Raw genomic sequence first — 19,529 nt, 5'->3', positions numbered from 1 at the left:
AAATCCAGGGTCATGAAGACTTATCCCAGGGTTTTCTTCTGAAATTTTTGTGGCTTTTATATTTAAGTTGTTGACACATTTTGAGTTAATTTTTGCATATGGTGGGGGGAACAGTTCCAGTTTCATTCTTTTGCATGTGGAAAGTCAGTTGTGCCATCACCATCTATTGAAGAAACTTTTCCCATTGAATGTTCTTTTCCCATTGAATTGCCAGAAATCCATTGGCTATAGATGTATGGGTTTATTTCTGAACTCTCAGTTCTGTTTCTTTGGACTATATGTTTGTCTTTAATGTTAGGATCACTGTTTTGATTGCTTTATCTTTGTAGTAAGTTTTGAAATTGGAAAGTGGTGAGTCCTCCAACTTTGTCATTTTCAAGAGTGTTAGTCTGTTTGGGTATCCATGCAGTTCCATATGAATTTTGAGGATTGGCTTTTCCATTTCTGCAGAAAAGGCTGTTGGAATTTTTATTGCGATTGTGTTGAATTTATAGATTGCTTTGGGTAGTAGAGCCATTTTGACTGTGTTAGGTCATTCTATCCTCCAACACATCTTCTCACTTGTTTAAGACTTTAATTTGTTTCAGCAATGTTTTGTAATTTTCAGTGCACAGTCTTTCATCTCCTTGGTTAAATTTGTCACCCAGGTATTTTACTCTTTTAGATGCTATTGTAAATGGAATTGCTTTCTTAATTCCTTTTTTGGATTGTTCATTGTTGGTGCATAGAATCACAACTGACTTTTGTGTGGTGATCTTGTACCTTGCAATGTTACTGAATTAGTTTCTTAGCTCTAGTGGTTTTTTTATGGATTCTTTGGGATTTTCTCTATCTAGGATCATGTCATCTGTGAAGAGAGATAGTTTTACATCTTCCTTTTGCTTGAAATTTGGAAGCTTATCTCTTTTTCTTCTCAAATTGCTCTGACAAGAACTTCTAATACAATGTTGAATAGAAGTGGTAAAAGCTGTTCCTAATCTTAGGGGGAAAGCCTTAAAAGTCTTTTACCATTGAGTATGATGTTAGCTGTGAGCTTTTCATTTATGGCCTTTATCATATTGAAGTTATACTTAGTTTTCTGAGAGAATTCTTGTATTCTTGTTTTCTGAGAGTTTTTATGAACAGATGTTGAATATTGTGAAATTTTTCTTTTGGCAGCAGTTGAAATGATCATTTTTTTCTGTTAAAATGTATTCTCGATTTTTTTTTTTTTAATTGAACCATCTTGCATTCCTGGGATAAATCCCAGTTGGCCATATATTGGGTGTATAATACTTTTAATATGCTGTTGGATTCATTTTGATGAGGATACTTTGTTGAGAATTAGAGTTAAATTTTTTAAAACAATTTTTTGTTTTTAAGATTTTATTTTATTTGAGAGAGAGTGAGAGAAAGAGAGCATGAGTGGGGAGGGGCAGAGGGAGAAGCAGGCTCCACGCAGAGCACAGAACCTGACATGGGGCTCAATCCAGGACTCCAGGATCATGGCCTGAGTGGAAGGCAGATACTTAACCGAGCCACCTAGGCGCCCCTTAAAATTATTTTTTAGAGCAGTTACAGGTTCACAGCAATATTGCGCAGAAGGTACAGATATTCCCCACATACTCCCTGCCTGCACACAGTGCTTGGCCTCACCCATTATCAGTATTTCCCACAGAGTGGTATACTTGTTACAGTTGAACCTGTTTTGACATATCATTGTCACCCAAAGTCTGTAGTTTACCTTAGGGTTCACTCATGGTGTTGTATAATCTGTGTGTTTTGACAAATGTATAATGGTATGTATCTACCATTATTGTGTCACACAGAGTAGTTTTATTGCACTAAAAATCCTCTGTGCTCTGCTTATTCATCCTTCCCCCTAGTCCCTGACAACCACTAATCTTTTTAGTATCCTCATGGTTTTGCCTTTTCCAGAATATCATATAGTTGGAATCATACAGTATGTAGCCTTTTCAGATTGGCTTTTTCCATTCAGTAATGTGCACCTAAGTCTCCTCCATGTCTCTTCATGGCTTGATAGCTCATTTGTTTTAAAGTGCTGAGTAATATTCTACTGTCTGCATATACCACAGTTTATTTATCCATTCACCTACTGAAGAACATTTTGGTTGGTTCAAAGATTTGACTATAAAACATTTGTGTGCAGGATTTTGGGTGGCTTAAGTTCTCAACTCCTCTGAGGAAATACCAAGGAGCACTATTGCTAGATCATATGTTTAGGTTTTTGAGTTTTTGGGGTGGGTGGGTGTGTGTGTGTGTGTGTGTGTGTGTGTTTAGTTTTGTAAGAAACTGCCAAACTGTCTTCCACAGTGTCTGTACCATTTTACATTTCTACCAGCGATGAATGAGAGTTCCTGTAGCACCACAGCCTTGCCATCATTTGGTGATTTAAGTGTTCTGGATATTGGCTTTTCGGATACATATGTAATGGTGTCTCATTTTAATTTGCAGTTAAACAAATTGATGTGGATCTTTTTATATACTTATTTGCTGTCTGTATATATTTTTTGGTGATGTGTCCAGATCACTGATTCATTTTTAAATCTCATTTTATTATTAGTGTGTTTTGGGTAATAGTCCTTTCTCAGATGTATCTCTTGCAAATATTTTTTCCATTCTGTGGCTTGTCTTCATTCTCTTGACAGTGTCTTTTGCAGAACAAACTTTTTTTCAGAACAGAAATTTTTAATTTTAATGAATTAATTTTAATGAAATACAGCATATTAGTTCTTTCATGGATTGTGCCTTTGGTGTTGTATATTAAAAAGTCATCACCAGACCTGAGGTCATTTAGATTTTCTCCCATTATCTTCTAGAAATTTTATAGTTTTATGTTTCCATTTAGGTTTGTGATTCATTTTGAGTTAAATTTTGTAAAGGGTATGATGTCTGTGGTTATTGTTATTTTATTATGGTTTTGCCTGTGGATGTCAATTGTTCCAACACCCTTTGTTGAAAGACTATTTTGCCTCCATTATATTGTCTTTGCTCCTTTGTCAGAAATCAGTTAACTGTACTTATTTGGGTCTATTTCTGAGCTGTCTATTCTGTCCCATTTTGTTTATATTTTTGCTAATACACATTGTCTTTTTTTTTTTTTTTTTTTTTTTTTGAGAAGTCTGTGCCTTTATTGGCTGAACAGGCTACTTAAGAGGGATGAAGTAGAGGAGTGGGTGGCTCCAGTACCAGGCCTGCTGTGCTTCACAGCCTTGTAGGTAATGGAGAACTCACCCAGATAGTGGGCAATCATCTTGGGCTTGGTTTCCTCCTGTTCGAAGGTCTTGCCATTGTAGACACCCACTATGCTGTCCACCATCTCAGGCAGGATGATTGTGTCCCACGGGTGCATCTTAACCACATTGGGCTTTTCCATCAGGGGAGCCTCCTCCTTGGCCTTGCACAAGTGCTTCAGCAGTGAGCATTGTTTCTTCCACAAACCCCGGTTGAGCCTCCACTGCTGCCAGGCGCTGTACAGCTGCATCAACTGCTCCTAGGACACGTCCAGCAGCTGGTTGAGGGTCCATGCCACGGTATGTGAACTTGTGGAAGGTGTGCTTCTTCTGCTCCACTTCTGCTACATTATTAGCTCTTTGGAAGGGACCACCTAATACCACATTCTTTTGATTAGTCTAGCTTTATGGTAAGTATTGAAGTCAGGTAGTGTCAGTCCTTCTGATTTTTTTCTTCAATATTGTGCAACTCTGGGTTTTTTGCCTCTGTATATAAACTTTAGAATCGCTTTGTTGATATCCACAAAATAGCTCTTGGGATTTTGTTTGGGATTGCATTGAATCTATAGATGAAGTTGCGAAAAACTGACATCTTGTTAAGATCAAATCTTCCTGTCCATGAACATGGAATGTCTCCAGTTATTTAGTTCTTTGATTTCGTTCATCAGAGTTTTGTAGTTATCCTCTTACTGATCTTACACATACTTTGTTAGATTTATAACTACAGTTGATCCATGAACAACATGGTTTAAACTGCACGTGTCCACTTCTCTGTGAATTTTTTTTGATAAATACAATGTAGTATTACGTATTTTCTCTTCCTTGTGATTTTGTTTCCTTCCTTATGATTTTCTTAATGTTTTTTTCTCTAGTTTTATTTAAGAATGCAACATATAATATCATGTACAGACTATGTGTTAATTGCCTTATGTTTTTGGTAAGGGTTTTAATCAGTAGCAGGCTTTTAGTAGTTAAGTTTTTGAGGGAGTCAAAAGTTATGTATAGATTTTCAGCTGTGCAGAAGGTTGGCACCCCAACTCCCACATTGTTCAAGGATCACCTGCATTTCGTTTTTGGGGGTGCTAATGTAAAATGGTTTTGTGTTTTATATTTCAAATTCCTCTTGTTCGTTGCTGGTATATAGGAAAGTGACTTTTTTGTATTATGCTTGTATCCTTCAAACTTACTATTTCCAGGATTTTTTCATCAGTTGTTTCGGATTTTCTTTGTGGACAGTCATGTTGTCTGCAAATATAATTTTATTTTTTCCTTTCCAACCTGTGTATCTTTTCTTTTCTTGTGTTTCTGTATTAGTTAGGACTTCCAGTATGATGATGTGAAGGAGTGGTGAGGGGACATCCTTGCCTTGTTCCTGATCTCAGCGAGAAAACGTTGAGTTCCTTACCATTAAGTATGATGTTCGTTTTTGTAGATATTCTTTATTAAGTTGAGGAATTTGCCTCTGTTCCTGATGTACTGAGCGTTGTTGTTTTTTGTTTTTTATTGGAAATGGGTGTGGAGTTTTCTCAAATGTTTTTCTACATGTATTGATGTGATCATGAGTTTTTTTTTTCCCTGTAGCTTGTTGATGTGATGGATTACATTAATTGATTTTTGAAAGTTGAACCAGCCTTGCATACCTGGGATAAATCCCACTTGGTTGTGGCATATAATTGTTTTTATACATTGTTGGACTTGGTTTGCTAATATTCTTTTGTAGCTATGGATTGTGAGTGATGCTGGTCTGTAGTTCCTTGTAATGTTTTTCTCTGATTTTGGTATTAAGGTAATGCTGGTCTCATAAGATGAATTAAGAGTTATTTTCTTTGTTTTTATTTTCTGAAAGATTGTGGAGAATTGGTATAATCTTTTTTATTAAATGTTTGGTAGACTTCACCAGTGAACCTGGTGCTTTTTGTTTTGGAAGATGATTATTTATTCAGTTTCTTTAACAGATATGTGCCTATTTAGGTAATCTATTTCTTGTCTGAGTTTTTTTTTTTTTAAGATTATTTATTTGGCAGAGAGAGTGTGCGTGAGAGAGCACAAGCAGGAGGAGTGGCAGGCAGAGGGAGAAGCAGGCTCCCTCCTGATCAAGGAGCCCGATGCAAGGCTCCATCCCAGGACCTTGGGATCGTGACCTGAGTTGAAGGCAGGCATTTAACTGACTAAGCCACTCAGGCGTCCCCCTTCTTTTATTTCTGGTATTAGTAATTTGTGTTCTCTTTTTTCTTAAGTTACCTTGATGAGATGTTTATTGATTTTTATTGATATTTTCAAAAAATCAGCCGTTGGTTTTGTTGGTTTTATTTCTTAATTGTGTTTCATGTTATTTTTTAATTTTTACTTTCTTTTTGCCTATTTTGTTTGCTTTTTTAATAGTTTCCTAAGGTGGAGGCTTAGATAATTAATTCTAGATCTTATCTAGTATATATACTAATATATCTCTAGTGCATGATAATGGATTGATGGCAGGCCCTTCTCTGTGGGCCTCTCATAGTATACCTGTGCTAGTGGAGCATGCAGCCCCGAACCATTGCCCAGCTTCCTCACTGGGGTGCTGTGAGCACTGAGGGGGCTGTACTATGTTTAAAAAAAGAAAAAGTCTCTGATGTTTTTGCTGTATCCCACAAATTTTGATATGTTTTTTTTATTTAGTTCAAAATATTAAAAAATTTCTCTTGAGATATCTTCTTGGAGCCATGTATTATTTAGTAGTTTGTTGCTTAATTTCTTAGTATTTTGGCATTATTCAGCTACCTTTCTGTTACTCTATTGTGGTTTGAAAACATACATTGTAGGATTTCTATTCTTTTAAATCTGTTCAGGTGTGTTTCATGGCCCATAATGTTTTGGTGAATGATGTGAGCTTGAGAAGAATATGTATTCTGTTGTTGGATGTGTATTCTATAGATATCAATTATGTCCAGTTGGTAGATGATATTGTTTAGTTCATTTATTGTCCTTACTGATTCTTCCTGCTGGATCTATTTCTGATAGAGGGAAAGTGAAATAGCTCAACTATATGTAAAAGTGGATTCATCTATTTCTCCTTACAGTTCTATCAGTTTTTGCCTTACATATTTTACTGTGTTTAAGGACATACCATGTTAAGAACTTCTTTGTCTTGTAGGAGAATTGACCTTATCAAAATGTAGTGCTTCCTCTTGATCCTGGATAATTTTGCCCTGAAGTCTTCTGTTTAGAATCAGTATAGCTACTCTTGCTTTCTTTTGATTAATGTTAGATTGGTGTATCTTTTTCAGACCACTTACTTTTACTTGTTTATGTATTTATTGTATTAGTTTCAGGCATACAGCATAACGATTCAATATTCATATAGTGAAATGGTCACCACAATAAGTGTAGTTAGTATCTGTCAGTGTATATAGTCACAGAATTTTTTTCTTGTGATGAGAACTTTAAAGATTTACTCTGTTAGTGAATTTCAAATAAGCAATACAATGTTATTAACTATATTCACCATGCTGTATATTATATCCCCTTTGGCTCATTTATTTTGTAACTGGAAGTTTGTACATTTTGACTCCCTTAACCCATTTTGCCCACCCTGCCAACTCTGGCAACCACCGGTCTGTTCTCTGTACCTATGATCTTGAGTCTTTGTTTTGTTTTTTGAAATTCCACATATATAAGTGAAATCATACTGTATTTGTCATTTTCTCATTTATTTCACTTAGCATAATGCCCTTGAAATCCATTCATGTTAATTGCAAATGGCAAGATTTCATTTTTTTATGGTTAGAATATATTCCATTGTATATATGTACCACATTTTCTTCATTCATCTGTCAGTGGACACTTAGGTTGTTTTCATGTCTTGGCAATTGTAAGTAATGCTGCAGTGAACATGGTGGTGCTTATATCTTTTTGAGTTAGTGTTTTTTTTTTTTTTTCCCCAGCCATTTACCTTTAATCTATATGGGTTTTATATTTAATTGGGATTTCTTGTAGACAACATATAGTTGAATTTTAGACATTGTCAGAGTGGATTAAAAATTATCTTTCTCTGGGTAGACTTAGACCATTGACATTTTAGTTAATATTGATATGGTTGGGTTAAGAGCTATCTTATTTATTGCTATTTTCTATTTGTTGTCCTTGTTCTTTGTTCCTATTTTTTTGTCTTCCTTTCTTAATCTGCCTTTTGTTGTTTTCACTTAGCATTTTCTGTGACTCCCAATTTTGCTCCTTTTTTAGCATGTCAGTTAAACTTTTTTTTACTTGTTTGGTAGTTGCCTTAGAGTTTGCAATATACATTTACAACTAATCCAAGTCTACTTTCAAATAACACTACATTACTTCATGGGTAATGTGAGTACCTCATAATAACAAAATAATCTTAAATTTTCCTTTTCTTTGTGTCATTGCCATCATATATTTTACTTTTATATAAAATATGTGAGCATATATGTAAACACAAACAAATTTTATATACATTTCTCCTACATAATGAAAATACATGTTGGTATTGTTTTGAACAACTGGTATACGTTAGATCAATTAAAAAAAGAAAAATAGAAGTTTTTATTTTATCTTCACTTTTCCTATTTTTTTTTATGTAGATGTGAATTTCTCAGCTGTATCATTTTTTTTTTTCCTCTAAATAACTGTTATCAACATCTTTTGTAAGGCTGATGTACTGGTAACAAATTCCTTCAGTTTTGTTTGTGTGACGAAATATTTCTTCCATTTCTTATGAAGAATAATTTCATGGAGTACTGAACTCTAGGTTGGTTGTTTTTTCTCTCAACTTGAAATATTTCACTCCACTCTTTTCTTCCTTGCATGGTTTTTGAGAAGTTAAATGTGATTCTTACTTTTGCTCCTTTCATAGGTGAGGTCTTCTCTAGCTTAAATGTCATTTGTCTCTTATTTTCAGTAGTTTGAATATGATATGCATAGGTTTTATTATTATTATTATTGGCATTTATTCTGCTTGATGTTCTCTGAGCATGCTGGATCTGAACTTTCTGGATTTATGGGTTTTTTTGTGTAACATTAAGTTGGGGGAATTCCATAGTAATTATTGTTTCAGATATTTCTTCTGTTCTTTTATCTTTTCTCTTTCCTGTAGTCTTATTTCATGGATATTATCCTTTTGTAGTTGTTCCACAATTCTTGGATATTTTGTTTGTCTTTATCTTTTTTTCTCTTTGCTTTTCAGTTCTGTAGATTTTTTTGGAGAGAGCCTCAAGTTTGGAGATTCTTAGCTCACCCATGTTCAGGTTATTAGTAAGTCCATCAAAGGCTCTTCTTCATTTCTATGCTAATGTTTTTGATCTCTAGCGTTTCTTTTTGTGCTTACAATTTTTATCTCTCTGCTTACCTTGCTCATTTGTTCTACTTTATCCATTGGAGTCCTTAGTGTATTAATCATAGTTATTTTAATTCTCAGTCTGATAATTCCAGCATCTCTTGCATATCTGAGTCTTATTCTGATGCTTGCTCTGTTTTTTAATTTTTATTTTTAAAGATTTATTTATTTTAGAGAGAGCGCACATGCGAGCAGGGCGAGGGATAGAGGGAGAGAGAGGGAGGAGAAGTAGGCTCCCCACCGAGTGTGGAGTGGGATGCAGGGCTCAATCCCATGACCCTGAGATCAGGACCTGAGCTGAAATCAAGAGTTGGACGTTTAACTGACTGAGTCACACAGGTGCTTCTTGCTCTCTCTCTTTAAACTGTTTTTTGCCTTTTAGTAGCCTTGTCATTTTTTTTTCTTACAGCTGGGCATGATGTACTTGGTAGAATTTGAGTAATGTGATGGGGTTTTTATCTCAGACTTGTCCACCCTGAGTTTCCAACAATTGTCAATTACAGTTTAGGTTTTCCTACCCTGGCACTGGCTCCTGTGGAGGTTTCTCCTGTGGTGAGGTTTGATTCTCTGTATTTGTCTCCAATTTTGAGGGGCAGTTAGTGACCTTAACTTCTCTTATGGATCTAAAATGAGTTGTATTTTGTTTTTTTAGTTTGTTCAAATTTTTACTTTTTGTTAGGACAGAGTGGCTACTTCTAAGCTCCTTACATGCCAAACTGGAAGCTGGATGTCTAGAGTCAATTTTAGTGTTTTTCTTTTTTTTTTATTGTGATATGACTATTTAAATAGTTATTCTTTTATCTAGTTAAGTCTTTTCCTATTAGCTTTTGTGATATAAAAACTAAAATACTGCTTCTAAAGCTCTTTTTGGGTGATTGATTTTATCTTTGCACTTCTAAATTGCATTTCTAGATTGGTGTCACTATATATAAATCTCAGATTTCCAACTTCACCTGAGTCTTCAGTATTCTGCAGTCCATTTGCCTGTCCCTTTCCCCACCCCCCATAAATTGTGGCAAAAAATACATACAATTTGCCATCTTAACCATTTTTAATTGTGCAGTTCATTAGTGTTAGTGCACATTATTGTGCAGTAGAGCTGTGGAATTTTTCCATCTTGCCAAACTGAAGCTCTGCACCCATTGAACAACTTAAACCGTTTTTCCTTTCCCCTAGCCACCTCCATTTGACTTTGTTTCTATGAATTTACTACTTTAGATACCTCGTATAAGTGAATTCATGTGAAGTTTTTGTTTTTCTGACTGATTACTTCACTTAGTATAATGTTGTCAAAGTTCATCCGTGTTGTAGTTTGTCATAGAATTTCCTTTTTAAGGCTGAATAACATTCTCTTGTTTGTATTGTATATACTACATTTTATTCATTCATTCTTTGAGGAACAAGGGTTGCTTATAACCCTTGGCTGTTGTGCATAGTGCTATTATGAATGTGAGTATGCAGATTTCTTTTCAAGACCTTGCTTTCACTTCTTTTGGTTATATACCCAGAAGTTGGATTGCTGGATCATACGGTAGTTTAAATTTTGATTTTGTGATGAACCACATTGTTTCCATAATAATTGCACCATTTTACATTTCCACTAACAATACACAAGGGTTCCAACTTTTCCATATCACCACCAACACTTGTTTTCACTTTTTTTCTTTTTGGATAGTAGCCATTCTAATGGATATAAAATGGTATCCCATGGTGATTTTGATTTCCATTTCCCTGATTGGTGATGCTGAGCATCTTTTTATGTGTTTTTAGGACATTCATATATCATTTTTGGAGTAACGTCTATTATAAAGTCTTGCTTATTTTCTAGTTTGGTTATTTGATTTTTTGTTATTGAGTTGTAGGAGTTTTTTTTTTTTAATATATATATCCTAGATATTAATCCTTTATCAGCTGTATGGTTTGCACATATTTTCTCCCATTCTGTAGGTTGACTTTTTATCCTGTTGATTATGTCCTTTGATACACAAAAGTTTTTAAGTTTGATGTACTCCTTTTTGTCTATTTTTACTTTTGTTTCCCATGTGTTTGGTGTCAATCCCAAGAAATCCATTGCTTAATTAAATGTCATACAGCTTTTCCCCTGTTTTCTTCTAGGAGTTTTATAGTTTTGGATCTTAGTTTTAGGTCTTTAATTCATTTGGGGTTAAGTTTTGCAGATGGTATAAAGTAAGGGTCCAGGTTTACTCTTTTGCATGTGGATGTCCAGGTTTCACAGCACCATTTGTTGTAAACTGTCTTTTCTCCATTGAGTGTTGTTAGCACCCTTGTTGGAGATTACGTGACCATATATGTGAGCATTTATTTGTGGGCCATGCGCCTGTCCTTGATCACTTCAGTCGCTGTTTTAGAACTTCACTGTCCACGTCAAATTCTTCATGTTTACTCAACAAACTACCTCACTTCTTCATTGGTAAACAGACTGTTGGCAGTGAACCACCAGGCCCTATTCATTCTTCTGTCATCTGTATATTTCCTTTTCAAGGTACCTGCCTGACATCTTTTCTTGTTCTCATCCCTTTCAGTTTCCTGAGCCCTTATTTCCCCCTTTTCTTTCAGATTGTCCTCAACTGGCTGTTTTTCCTTAGCCTAAAAACACAGTCATGCTCTTGTTTGGCCTGAATAACTATCCACATCCATGTCCCATCATTGCCCTATTTCTTCCCTCACTTTGTCAATCAGGACTTGTGAAAATTATTTAGCAGTATTGGTTCCTTAAGAGAGGAAATAGTGTGATACACAAACAGATTTGTGTGTGTGTGTGTGTCTTGTCAACTTTATGCTTTTCTGTAATTTTATTTATTTTTTTAAAGATTTTATTTATTTATTTGACAGAGAGAGAGACAGCGAGAGAGGGAACACAAGCAGGGGGAGTGGGAGAGGGTGAAGCAGATTCCCCACTGAGCAGGAAGCCCGATGTGGAGCTTGATCCTAGGACCCTGGGATCATGACCTGAGCCGAAGGCAGCTGCTTAACAACTGAGCCACCCAGGCGCCCCAACTTTTCTGTAATTTTATTTTATTTTTTAAAGATTTTATTTATTAATTTGACAGAGAGAAAGAGCACACAAGCAAGGGGAGCGGCAGGCAGAGGGAGAGGGAGAAGCAGGCTCCCCGCAGAGCAGGGAGCCTGATAGGGGACTTGATCCCAGGACCCTGGGATCATGACCTGAGCTGAAGGCAGCTGCTTAACAACTGAGCCACTCAGGTGCCCCAACTTTTCTATAATTTTAAATTAAATTTTTTAATCTTCATACGGACTTTTATGACTTAAAACATATCTGCTTATTTAACACCTTCTTTGGTGAGGAGTAAGAAGTGTAGTAGGAGAAAGGGGTTTTAAGTTAAGATGCCATAACATAGATTTATGTGGCATTGCAAAGTGACATTCCAAAGCAATGGAGGAAATACGGATTATTCAGTAGATGTTGCTTGAACAATTGACATTTGTTTAATGATTTTTTTGGTTTAATGATTTATTTTTAAAAATAGGGCTCTCGCCTACAATATTTACCAAAATAAGTTTCATACTTAAAAGGTAATTTTAGAGAATCTGAAAGAAAATATAGATGAGTATTCATCTCAAATGAAAAAAGACCTTTTTTTACCATATAATCTGAAAAAAGAAATGAACAGTAAAGATAGTTTTTACTGCATAAAAATTGAAGCTTTATCTCACAAACACATCAAACACAGATAAGTGACAATTTGGGAAAGCTGCAGAAAGCCCTCAGCGGTGCCTGGGTGGTGCAGGTGGTTGGGCATCTGACTCTTGGTTTCGCCTCAGGTGTTAACGATCTCATGGGTCCTGGGATCGAACCCCGCATGGAGTTCTGTGCTCAGCAGGGAGTCTGCTTTAGAGTCTGTCCCTCTGCTCCTCCGTGTGTGCTCCTGCTCTCCTTCCCCCCCCCAATAAATGGATAAAAAGTAAACCTAGCTCTATTAGTGCGTGAACAAATTCAGTGATAGATGAATTTTGCTTCACAAAGATAGGATGAAGTGACACCAAGGACCAAAAAGTGAGGTTTCTGAGGACTTGACTGCCCAAAGTCAGTATGGTAACTTTCTGGCATCTGCTCAAAACTTAAAAATATCAGAAGGATTGGGAGACCCCACTTTTTCTGGGTCTGTATTCCTACTGAAAACGTAGATATTTTTTCTCCTTTTGCTTCACTGGAGTTTTCTCTCTTTACTCACTTAGAATACCTGTGTTATGTTTTTAACAGATATACTGGACCTAACTCTGCCTCCCCAAGGTGTAGAGGGGAGTGAGAGGGAGGTGAGGGGCATGGGGAGCCTTCCACTTATTCTTTTTTTTCTTTTTTTTTTTTTTTTAAGATTTTATTTATTTGACAGAGACACAGCGAGAGAGGGAACACAAGCAGGGGGAGTGGGAGAGGGAGAAGCAGGCTTCCCGCGGAGCAGGGAGCCTGATGTGGGGCTCGATCCCAGGGCCCTGGGATCATGATCTGAGCCGAAGGCAGACGCTTAACGACTGAGCCACCCAGGCGCCCCCCTTCCACTTATTCTACACTTAACTGTTTCAGTGTGCCAGACTAGAGTCTTGCTCAGTAAGGGTTTTTTTGTTTTGTTTTGGTCAGGTGATTCTCTCAAACTGATTGCCCCTTAGTTGTGGTTTCACTAGGATAGTGAGAATCTTGTTCGCTCATTCACGTGTGTCTCTAGATGATGAGGCATTTGTTTAAGGGAACCATAGGCTCTCTTTCATTTACATGCACTCATTGAATTTCTCACTCTGACATTGAAAGCGCTGGATAGAAAAATCAATACCAGCTGTTGGCCTTGTTTAAAACAGATTCCTTGGGGCTGCCCCAGTTGGAGAAATGCATTCTGGTTTTAGTCACTGGCTAAACCATAGCAGGCAGGTGCCATGTCATGCTAGTCTTTGGTGGGAAATTTGGGTGTTTTCAACACATAATGGAAGCCATGGAAGGATTTTAAATTTTAAGCAAAGGCATAACATGGTTTGTGTTATGTTTGAAATGCTACACCTTTGGTGAATAAATTAGCTGGAAGAAAAATATATAGAGGGAAACAGGAAGGAATTAGCCTTTTCAGAAGGGAGGGAGATCATAGCAGGCTTGGACTTTGGTAATAGTAACAGAGATGTAGAAAAATGGGTGGACTGAGGTAATGTAGAAGGTAGAACTGACAGATTTTGGTGATGATGTTTTGCACATAAGTTTAGAGCATAGGAAAAATGAGAGCCAAAAATACATATTTGAGAGTCAAAATACTGTCAGTAGTCGTACATGAGATTCAGTATTTGTCACAGAGGAGATCTCCTGAAAGAAGAGGAATTAGAACTGACTCCTGGGGAATTCAGTGTGAGGAAGAGCCTGAGAAGGAGTGGCCACTAAGGTAGAAGTTGAACTAGAGAGCATAGTTATCTCTGAAGTCATGAGAAAGAGTATTTTAAGATGAGTGTGATTAAGAGTATTTTCTCTAGGTTTGATTAAAAAGGAAAAATTGAAACACTAAACAATGGGGATTAAATTATTATAGTCCATCTGCTGTCTAGTCTACCCTAGATAATCACTTCTTCACCTTATTAGGTTTCTGATCAAATGTCCCCTTAGTAGTAAGACCTTTCCTTACAACTCTCTTATTTTATAAAACATGATGCCATTGTCTGTGCCCTACCACCATTACCAGCTAAGAAAGAAGAAACTCTGCCAACTAAACAGGCAGCAATGTTAGGATTCCTCTGATTTGTGAGATGAATACTGATTTTAGCTTTGTTAAAATGTGGTGTACTGTAAATAGTTGATGAAATACTATAAAATAGCACTCTTTTCTGCTCCTCTATGCAGGCTTCTTGAAGACAGATTTTTTTGTGTGTACTACTCGTTTCCCAGTGCCTATTGTAGGCACAATGAACAAATCCTAAATCTGCATTTTTTTAGAAATAATAAATGAAAACATACTGCTTTGTAGACTTCTTTTTTCACTTAATATGTTGTTTTTTTTCTGTGTCCTTGTTATAGTTTTCAAAAATTAGATGTTTGATGGCTGTGTACTCTTATCATGTGTGTATAACATCTGGTGTGTCCCAGGATCTTAAATTTTGGAACTCACTGAAATAAAAGGCCAGGGTGTAGACTTGGTTTATTACTGGAAGAATTCAACTTTTATTTCTGCCTTTTTAATTCCTTGAGTGTAAAATACTGATCTGTAGAGAGAACAGCAAACAGTACCTGGACCAGAGAGTCCCCCATGCTTTAATGGGTTGGAAGTACTTGCCCATAAAGACTTGAATATGGCAAGAGAAGTTTTTAGTATACCTCACCTCCCCTAAGAAAGCAGGTTTCTGTCTGTTTAGTTATCTGTAAAATGAGAGAGTGGCACCATGTGTTTTTTCAGCTTTTGTGCTGATATAAATTCTTTTTTTTTTTTTTTTTTGTAAGATTTTATTTATATGAGAGAGAGAGAGCATGAGCAGGGCAGACGGCGAGGGAGAAGCAGGCTACCTGCTGAGCAGGGAGTCCGACACAGGACTCGATCCCAGGATCCTTAGATCATGACCTGAGCCGAAGGCAGACGCTTAACTGACTGAGCCACCCAGGCGTGCTGCTGATAAAAAAATTTTTTTTAAAGATTTTATTTATTTGACAGACAGTGAGAGAGGGAACACAAGCAGGGGGAGTGGGAGAGGGAGAAGCAGGCTTCCCGCTGAGCAGGGAGCCCGATGTGAGGCTCGATCCCAGGACCCTGAGATCATGACCTGAGCCAAAGGCAGACGCTTAACCGACTAAGCCACCCAGGCGCCCCTAAATTTTTTTCTTAATTAATTTTATTTTATTATGTTAGTCACCATACATTACATCATTAGTTTTTGATGCAGTGTTCCATGATTCATTGTTTGCATAGAACACCCAGTGCTTCATGCAATACGTGCTCTGCTTAATACCCATCACCAGGCTAACCCATCCCCCCACACCCCTCCCCTCTAAAACCCTCAGTTTGTTTCTCAGAGTTCGTAGTCTCTCATGAGCTGCTGATATATAAATTTTTAATTTTTGATGTCTTGCTGTTCTTAAATTTATTTTTAGTTTTATGATGAGAATTATAAAACATGGAATCATGACTTTTACAACATACATGCATGTCTGCAGGCAGTTTTTTTCCTACCTTTTAGGTGAACAAAAATTAAGTATGTTAATACTAACCTTATTAGGGCAGATTTTTAGTTCTGTGAAAACTTTACAGAATTCAAAATATGAAAAGTTAAAAGAACCCTTAATTTTTTTTTTTTTTTAGAAGTCAATGAAAGGATTCTATTTTGCAAAGCTATACTATGAAGTTAAAGAATATGATCTTGCTAAAAAGTAAGTACCAAACTGTAAACATGCTTTAGTTTTCTAAAGTCATTTTCCCCCCCTCATATTCTTACTTGAAATGGGTGAGAAAATACTATGTTTTTTTATTTTTTTTACTTTTTTTTTTTTTTTTTTTTAAAGATTTTATTTATTTGACAGAGAGAGCACAAGCAGAGGGAGAGAGAGGGAGAAGCAGGCTCCCCGCTGAGCAAGGAGCCCGATGTGGGACTCGATCCCAGGACCCTGGGATCATGACCTGGGCCGAAGGCAGCCGCTTAACCAACTGAGCCACCCAGGCGTCCCAATACTATGTTTTTTTAAAAGCAGTTCTTCCTAAGTATGTCCTGGAAATAAGGTATTATATCACTTCAGACTGATATAAAGGACTGGCCTCAATTCCATGGAGGTTGAGCCTAGAATGAGTATTTTCTGCCAGCCTGCTGCTTGTTTATACTTAGGGCAAGAAATCATTTGGTTTAAAACACTTCAAAGGAATAAAAGAGAACCATGCTTATTTTTTAATTTCTTCCTGGTTAGATATCTGGTACTTTAATCAGCTGGAAAAATACCAATGAATACAAAATTAAACTGTGATTTCTGGGCAGGAGAATAGCTTGTGTAAAAGATCTTCAATTGACTCAATAGGTAACACTCTGAGGCTTTGTCTCACCTCTAAGGCCAAGAAGGTTGGTGATCTGATTTCCTGATTTAGAGTGGCTTAAAGTAGGAAATTAGGAGGGAAGGAGGCAGGCAGGCAGGCAGGTAGGTTAAAGGCATTTATGGGAAGATGGAACTGCTGATAGGTAAGGAAATGGTAACACCTTTATTTAACTAGCAGCAATGGGGCTGTCAGTCTTGTTCCTTTTCTTTTTTTAAGATTTTTATTTATTCATTTGAGACACAGAGATAGAGCATGAGCAGGGAGAGAGGCAGAGGGAGAGGGAGAAACAGGCTCCCCGTCGAGCCAGGAGCCCGATGCGGGGCTGGATCCCAGGACCGTGGGATCATGACCTGAGCCGAAGGCAGAAGCTTAACCATCTCCGCCACCCAGGCGCCCCAACAACCTTGTTCCTTTTTAATATGACCCCTTTTCTTCCAGTTTTGGTCTTTGGTTAAAATATATATTTACATATTTATTTATAATCTTTATTGAGCCTAGGAGATGGTTATTTTCTATCTGTTAATTTGATTTAAGAAGTGGAAATTACCTACATTTGTTAGTTTTTTAGTAATTTTTCCTCTGCTCTGTTTTAGCTGGGAACAGTACTACTATTAAATATTATTTTCTTGTTTAAAAGGTGAATAGTACAATAAAAAAAGGTAAATATTTACTGTAATCTTTTTTTAAATTTCTATGTAAAACGGTAGTACTTTATCAAAATATCAGGAAAAAGTAATTTATGCGTTCATTTCTTATGTATGGGTAGCATTAGAAAAAACATTTGGTAAGTGTAGTATTTAATGGTAAAATAAGTATATTGTCAATTTTGTATGTATGTGTTTATTCTTTTTATGGATGCTTTTGAGTTTTCTGCATATTCTAGTTTAGTGGTAGTCAATACTTAGAATAACAATATGGATTAGTTTAGTGGTTGCTTTGGTTTAAGATGTACTCTTCAGGTTGGGATTAAATACAGTTCTGAATGTGATAATTTAAAGATTATTTTTGTATTATTATTTTTAAACAGATACATATCTGCATATATTAATGTGCAAGAAAGAGATCCTAAAGCTCACAGATTTCTTGGTCTTCTTCATGAAGTGGAGGAAAATACAGACAAAGCTGTTGAATGTTACAAGGTAAACTGTTTAAGATTAAAATATAGCCTTTGCATAGTCACACACATGATGCCCAGAGTAATTTATATAATAAATAATTTAAATATATTTTATGAATGTCATAAAAATAAGCATTGGTATGATAGTACTATTAAGCAACGTGGATTAGAATAGATCTTTAATTATTTGGCCCAAAGTAGACTGTAATTTAATCATTAAGTTAGCACTTGTAAAAGAAGATTAACACCTATAAATTCTAAGACTAACATGGTTTGAAATGCTGTTCTTATAAGTGTGGTTTTCTTTCTTTTTGGGGAGCACTTACCTAATAAAAACATAATTTTTATTTAATCGGCAAAAAAAAATTCCAAGACACTTTGTTTGATTTAAACAACTTTGAAATACCATGTTGTCATTTGGAAAAATTTTTAATGTGGACAGTGATAAATTTTTAACTTTTATTTATATGTGAGTGTAGGTACTTTAGGAATCCTAATTTATTATTTTCTGGTTTCAGCGTTCAGTGGAATTAAACCCAACACAAAAAGATCTTGTTTTGAAGATTGCAGAATTGCTTTGTAAAAATGATGTTACTGATGGAAGAGCAAAATATTGGGTTGAAAGAGCAGCTAAACTTTTCCCAGGAAGTCCTGCAATTTATAAACTAAAGGTAAAAACAGAACAAAGCATAGTAAAAACAGTGGGGAAAACTTAAGACACAACCATTTCTAATATTTGGAATTTAAATGACTTTTCACTAGCAGACCTTAAACCAGTATGTTTGGGAGTTGGTGGGAAATGGTTGAAGGTGGTCAAAAGGTACAAACTTCTGTGTATAAAATAAATTCTGGGGATATGATGTATAGTATAGTGACTATTGTTAACCATACTGTGTTGTATATTTAAAAGTTGTGAAGAGAGCAAGTAGATCTTAAAAGTTCTTATCACAAGAAAAAAATTTTTTTTAAAGATTTTATTTGAGACAGAGCACGTCTGCACTCACTCATGAGCTGGGGGGAGGGGCAGAGGCAGAGGGACAAGCAGACTCCCTGCTGAGGGCAGGGGGAGAGGGAGAAGCAGGCTCCCTGCTTAGCAGGGAGCCTGACATGTAGCTTGATCCCAGGACCCTGGGATCATGACCTGAGCCGAAGGCAGACATTTAACCAGCTAAGTCACCCAGGCACCCCAAGAAAAGAATAATTTATAACCATATGAAGTGATGGATATTAAACTTACTGTGGAAATCATGTCACTATATACATATGCTTAAATCGTTATGTTGTATTCCTTAAATAATACAATGTTATATGTCAATTTTATCTATAAAAAATGGCAGAACAAAATTTTTTCCTTCAAAACCTTTCTGAACATATGCCGTTTTATTAGGCACTATTATGTTATACAAATAGTATCACATTTACCCTTATGAAATGATTAATATAGGGATTTTACGGTTTTGTAGCTAGATGGTAGAATTAGGATGGATTTACTTATTTATTATTTAAGATTTTATTTATTTAACAGAGAAAGACCCAGCAAGAGAGAGAACACAAGCAGGGGGAGTGGGAGAGGCAGAAGCAGGGAGCCCGACGCGGGGCTCAATCCCAGGACCCCAGGATCATGGCCTGAGCCACCCAGGCTCCCCTAGAGTTAGGATTTAAATTGAGCTCTGTCTGATATAAAATTTTTGCTTCATTGGGTGAAAAGGATGACAATTTAGGTTTATTATACAGGTTTTTAAGAACTGTTATCTAAAAAAGCATTGGGGTGCCTTGCTGGCTCAGTCGGTAGAGCATGTGACTCTTGATCTCCAGGTTGTGAG

General features: G+C 36.3%; 1 protein-coding gene, 1 non-coding gene and 1 pseudogene across 5 annotated transcripts in view; 2 read left to right on the top strand and 1 right to left on the bottom strand.

Annotated features, from left to right (window-relative positions):
- LOC118525972 (E3 SUMO-protein ligase RanBP2) overlaps window positions 1-19,529 on the top strand; it is an 81,960-nt gene that overhangs the window by 12,606 nt on the left and 49,825 nt on the right. For 3 of the 4 annotated variants that reach the window (XM_078056680.1, XM_036076905.2, XM_078056682.1), the window contains exons 2-4: window positions 15,870-15,937; window positions 17,617-17,728; window positions 18,225-18,377. In XM_078056680.1, coding sequence (XP_077912806.1) covers window positions 15,870-15,937; window positions 17,617-17,728; window positions 18,225-18,377 — 333 coding nt within the window. Of the gene's footprint in view, window positions 1-3,428; window positions 3,534-15,869; window positions 15,938-17,616; window positions 17,729-18,224; window positions 18,378-19,529 lie in introns of those variants that run through there. The other variant, XM_078056681.1, reaches the window with a different exon arrangement.
- On the bottom strand, window positions 3,131-14,827 carry LOC118525967 (small ribosomal subunit protein uS19 pseudogene; annotated as a pseudogene).
- On the top strand, window positions 5,686-5,821 carry LOC118526047 (small nucleolar RNA SNORA42/SNORA80 family). The gene has a single exon (XR_004912446.1). It is a non-coding gene; the product is annotated as a small nucleolar RNA SNORA42/SNORA80 family (small nucleolar RNA).

Source organism: Halichoerus grypus, chromosome 10 (assembly GCF_964656455.1).
Source record: "Halichoerus grypus chromosome 10, mHalGry1.hap1.1, whole genome shotgun sequence".
Taxonomy (NCBI): domain Eukaryota; kingdom Metazoa; phylum Chordata; class Mammalia; order Carnivora; family Phocidae; genus Halichoerus; species Halichoerus grypus.
The sequence above is the reverse complement of the archived record's forward strand: the minus strand, read 5'-3'. Positions and strand labels throughout refer to the sequence as shown.